Here is a 6,000-nt window from a genome sequence, read left to right as displayed (position 1 = left end):
TGATTTCTCCTCCAGCATTTGGAGTTAAACCAGGAATAGACATTAAAAATATTTTGGTGGTTCTCTGAGGGATTGAATCTGCGGCCCTGCATACTACAGGGATCTTTGTAGTGGTTACACAAAAGATCCTGACAGGATGTCTTGAACGCCTCAGCCCCTGTCTTTGCACTTCTTTTTTCAGTCATTGAGAATCTCAACTACTTTTGCTAGAATCTGACAGGGAAAGTTTGCTTAAGCTTCTGTGAAACAACTTAATGTAACAAAGAGCTATAACCTTTTTTTAGGCAAGGGGTCCCATGGGAAAGGCTGAGTTAACAGATCCTTGAGGGTTATGAGGCTGATCGCATCATAAATATTTTTCAAAGAGCAAATCAGCAAGTCCCCTGGTTCTTGTGAAATGTTATAATTCTCTGAGACATTCTCAGTGTGCTAAGCACCCATTATTTTAATTTCACAAATTCATACCAGTCCTTGATGGCAATCTTGGAACATCACTGGATAGAACAGAAAATGGTTGCAGGTAAGACCTGATTTTCTTTGTCTGCAAAATAGCCATACAGTACTTCAAAGCCTTATTGAAAATAAGAAAAATGTTTTAAAAATTCAAAATTTTGGTATGAACATAATTCATCAGCATATATCCAGAGAAAACTCCCGAGAAACCCTCTTTTTGAATAAATATAAGTAGATTCTATAATCAGCATTCATCATCATTTCGTCAGTCTACCTTTCCGACATGGGAAGTAGTAATGGGAGATGGATATGGTTGAGACATAATTTCTATGATGCTCTAACTTTCCTTGAGAAAACTGGGGAAAAAATGAAGGTCTTACAATCTTTCTCAGCACAAGCTGTCAGAGAGATTTCAGTCACCATCCTCTGCATGAAAAATACATTGTGAAGAACAGTTTGTTGTTACCACAATTGTACAAAAAAGAGAAACAAGAACAGCCCTTTCTGTACTTGCTTGGGTAAACTGGTTTGGCAAGGAGGGAAGAGAGAAGGTAAAGGAGCATTGATTACGTTATTGATAGATCTGGTCTGAAATTTTGATCCGAATGCCACTGGTTAGCTAACAGCAGTCTTTCTGAGGGCTTCTGAAATACTGAAAGATACATATTCATTTTCACTGCCTCAATCCTCATAATCATCCAGACTTCCTTCCTGTGTGGTTCTGTATAAGACGCTTATTTTGGAAACATATTATCATTGTGTTCAATTGAATTCTCACCAAACTCATTCCCTTTAATAAATAAACTTGTGTGTTTATGTGCGTGTGTATGTATGTCTGTGTGTGCAAACTGTTAACTACTTTTTGCATCCATAAATGTTAGGATAATATTGATGAATCTGTCTTCTTCTCTTCTTTTATCAGTAAACAGAATTCCCACCTCCCTTCCACTTTGGTCCAACAGACAAGTATGTGAGAATGTCCATTGTTGCCACAACAAACATCAATTAATCCCCCTTCATTAGCTCTACATCAAATTCAGTGCTCTTATGTATTCAAATATTCACAAATGTGCTGTCTAGAGAAATCAGGGATGATCATGGAAGGGACACATCTTAGTTATATTGCAGGTAAAAAGGTTTGCTAGTTGTTTTGTGATACAGTAAAAGTGATCTCAGGAAGCCTACAAAGAAAATTCTCTGGGAAGAATGTGGCTCCATTTTCCTCCATCAATGCTCCTGCATCAACCAAATCAGAAAATACTATCCCCTTCACAAAATGGCCCAAATCAACTTCTACAGCACAGCATCTGGCTATGAAGTGGCTCCAGCAGTACTGCTAGTCTGATTACATTGAAGATGGGGGGGGGGGAGTTCTAGCTGGACAACGTAACTCAAAACTGTATACAGTATGTGCTGAAGTTGTAGAAAAGATTTGATTCTTGTCTTCTTGCAGGACCTATGTGGCATACCATGGATTTGGTTAATGGGGAATATATCAAAAGTAAATAAGCCTCTGACAATTATGGAAGTGAAGAAATGCTCAGTTATCAAGAAAGGAAACCAGACCACAATCTCAGAATTCATCCTTGTGGGATTTGGGACTTTCCCTGAATTGCAGCCTCTGCTTTCTCTGTTTTTCCTGATGATATATCTTGCAACAATAACAGGGAACCTCCTCATTATATTGCTAGTTATAGCTGACCACCATCTTCACACACCCATGTACTTTTTCTTGGGGAATCTGTCCTGCTTGGAGGCCTGTTATAGTTCAATCATCTTACCAAAAATGTTTGCCAATTTGTTTACTGGTCAAAAGTCCATTTCTTTTACTGGATGCATGATCCAATTCTACTTCTTTAGTTGTTGTGCTGGAACAGAGACTTACCTCCTGGCAGTCATGTCCTATGACCGATACCTGGCAATATGCCAACCACTACATTATACTTCCATCATGCACGGGATGTTTGGTGTCCAGATCATGATTGCAGTGTGGATTGGTTCTTTCCTAGCTGGTTGCCTAACAGTGTCTCTTTTGGCTCAGTTGTCATTCTGTGGTCCCAATGTCATAAATCATTACTTTTGTGATTTGATTCCACTTGAAAAACTCTCATGTAGTGACACAAGCCTGATTGAACTTATAACCTTTTTCATTAGTTTCATTTTCATTGTCATCCCGTTTCTGCTAACATTAATATCCTATATTTGCATTATTGTCACAATTCTAAAGATTTCTTCTGCTATGGGAAGGCAGAAGGCCTTTTCAACCTGCTCTTCTCACCTCATGGTGGTTTGCCTTTTTTATGGTACGCTAATAGTTGTCTACTTGTTGCCAGATACACCCACTCTAAGACACCTTAATAAAGTCTTTTCTGTTTTTTATACCATCTTGACTCCTCTGATCAACCCCCTGATCTATAGTTTAAGAAACCAAGAAGTCCGCAAAGCCCTAATGCGAGTTGGATGGAAAGTGATACATGTTGCAAGGATGCAAATTAATATATTATCATAGCTTATTGAATCAATTGTTTCCTCCTTTTATACTGTCTGGTATGCTGAACTATGGCACTTTTCCTTCATCAACAGAAAACTATTGGTCCTGAATGACCTAACATCCCATTGTGCAAGATTTTCTTCAAGTCCCAGTTTTATATTAAAAAACTTTAATAACTGGGGTACAAAATGTCATATCAAAGAGAAATCCTCTGTAATATCTCATCTGAAGTATGCTTTACTTAGTACAACATACTTATTTTCCTCCATACTGCTATTGAGAAAAATATTGTCAATTTTGTTTCTGTTGTAGATATCATTAATATACAATAATTAACTGATATTGTATTGTTTTATGATTAAGATTGATTGCTATACTACAAGAAAAAAATCCATGTTATTGTATGGAAGACTCATCTATAGATATTTCAATCAATCAGTTATTAAAATAAATGACTCAAATCCCATTGCTTTCTTTATTGTCCCCTGCAGCCTTTGTGATTAATGACAGATGAAATGGAGCCATGGAGATACTTCCTAGAATAGTGATGCTGCAATGCTACATCTAGTAACCTTTCGGGCCCACTTTGATTCAGTATTTTCTTTTTCTCAATAAATCATTATCATCAGGGTGGGAGCCATCTGGATTTCTGAGGATGGGAGATATCATTCCAGAAGGCAACAGTAATGAATACTGAAAGAGCTGGCTGAAGAGCTGTCAGGATCTGTCAATTATTTTTCAATAATCTTGAGAACTGGGAAGGAGCCAGAAGACTGTAGAAGAGCAAATGTGATCCACTTCTTCAAGAACGGACAAAAAGAGGATTACTGACCAATGATCCTAATATGAATATTTGGAAATATCTTAGAGCAGATAATAGAGCAGGCCACCTTGAAGACAATGCTGTAATAGCTAAGCATCAGCATGGCTTTGTTAAAAAAACAGGTCATGTGAGACAAATCACATATTCTTCCTTGACAAAAGAACTGCCTTAGTGGACAAGGGGAAAGGTGAGGATATAGTTGCATTTGGTTGCAAAAATGGAGTGAACAATTGCAAGTTATTCATATATGGTGAAAAGCTAGAGCAAGTAGATGAAGGAATGGAGGTTTGGCCTTGGGAATCGGGAAGGAATGAGTGAACTGTTAAGAGGGGATTTTCAGAAAAGATGACTCAGTCCTGAGACAGAGGAAAGTATGAGAAAAATTCAAAACAACTCTGCCTTGATTTTGTTTAGAATAAGTTGGGGCAGAAAGAAATTCCAACAGGCTTTTGAGATTCTGTTATTCTACCCTGCAACATAAAAAAACATTTCTAGAATTCCTGCCATGCTTATTTCTTGATCTTGCCTATGATGAAAGCCTGAAAGTTGGAGGGGGTGAAGGATATCCACAAACTACAATTTGTCTGCCACTTCCATCTGAATTTCCCGCACAAGCACCATCCCCATGAATGGCTGCCAGTATTGATATACATTCATCCCCAGGATGAAGAACAGTCTTTGCTTCATGCCAGGCTGGACCCTCCAATGATGATTGTTATGCAACCAGAGAGGAGGGTCACTTTCCAGTTCCATCTAATTCTTTTCTGCTAGATTTGTCCACTGACCTTGATGAATTGCCTGGTCTGACTTCACCCATGGGAAGATGGATCATTCTAACAGGAAGGGAGGGGAAATAATGTAGATACAGCCTTAGGGGAAGAGAACAACAAACCCTTAAGGGAGGAGAAAAGTCTACTCACTCCTAAGAAAATGAAAAGCATAAGAAAGAAACTCAAAATAACCCTGCCTTGATTTTATTTGGCATAAGATAGGGCAAAGAAAATATGGCAAGCTTTCAAGATTCTGATATTCAATTCTACAGTAACAAAGAGCATTGTGCATTTCCCATTCTAACCCACCTCAAAGGGCTCACATTTGTGTCCCATAGTACAATGTTTCTTAAATATGGAAAAGAGAAAAGTAATTTGTTTATGACATGCAAACACTGGCAGAAACATAATGCATAGTATATGGTCTGTTCTTGGAGGGATGTATGTTTTTTTGAAAAATGAAAGAGGAAGGAATGGCTACATATACAAGAATGCTTCTGCCTACGTCATTATAATGAGGTGAGAGTTAGGAATATCTGGAGAAACGTAGAAGTAAGTTAAATGTAGTGAGAATGAGAAAGTTAAGATGTATTCAAGCAAAATAAAAAGATATAAAATAAACAATGAATGGGTTCTGTAGGAAAGTGGATTCAGTACAAAAGTAAGTGACAGGTCATGTATGAAAGAGGTGTTTAGGTTATACAAAAAGAATGAATAAGAACTGAACTGGAAACAAAGATATAGGGAAGAGTGAGTGAGTCAACAGGAAGAAGACAATGGAGCAGTTGAGATCCTCAAAAAGAGAAAGGTGAGAAGTTTATATAATAGAAGGTGGTATACAAAGCAGTGTATGGACATGATGGAAACATGGATGATTTGCAACAATAGAAAGCTACAGAGATGCATATTGATGGAAACTAGGTTTAGATATGTTTTCTTTCTTTCTTTCTTTCTTTCTTTCTTTCTTTCTTTCTTTTCTTTCTTCTTTCTTTCTTTTTCCTATTTCATGTCTTTCACTTACTCTTTCTTACTCATTTTACTGCGCTCTGAATAATATTTTGGCCCCAGAAGCGAACAGTGTGATGAACAGGTATGTATGTATCTACAAAAATCACCCTGACAAAGAGCTGTGCTACATTTTGAGCCAGAAAATGAAGTAGCCCCATGTAGAAAGAGTGAACTTTCGCATGTTTTTGAAGATTCTGAAGCTCATTGTTTCAGAACAGTTTTCCAAGAGCCAAACAGCAACAAATCCCCAGGCCCATGTGAAATATTTTAATTATCCAATAATTTTTTAAAAAATAACATAACATCCTCCTCAGGCCAGCCCAGATACTTAATAAGGAGGGATGTTATTACCCTGGATCACCAACTAGTGTAAAAAGGATGATGTAACAACACCTGGACACAACACTCTGAGAATGGTTTATTACTATACCTCCCTTTCTGCATCCTTTGTTATT

At 37.5% G+C, this 6,000-nt stretch overlaps 1 protein-coding gene across 1 annotated transcript; it reads left to right on the top strand.

Annotated features, from left to right (window-relative positions):
- Positions 1-1,936: 1,936 nt before the first annotated feature.
- LOC103054289 (olfactory receptor 2AP1-like) lies at positions 1,937-2,962 on the top strand. The gene has a single exon (XM_007443214.1). The coding sequence runs from the start codon at positions 1,937-1,939 to the stop codon at positions 2,960-2,962; it is 1,026 nt and encodes a 341-aa protein (XP_007443276.1).
- The last annotated feature ends 3,038 nt before the right edge of the window (positions 2,963-6,000 follow it).

The sequence above is a fragment of the Python bivittatus genome, unplaced genomic scaffold, assembly GCF_059951505.1.
Source record: "Python bivittatus isolate LINGU-HERP-01145 unplaced genomic scaffold, Pbiv_v1 ctg000410_np1212, whole genome shotgun sequence".
NCBI lineage: Eukaryota > Metazoa > Chordata > Lepidosauria > Squamata > Pythonidae > Python > Python bivittatus.
This window is presented reverse-complemented; position numbering and strand designations above follow the sequence as displayed.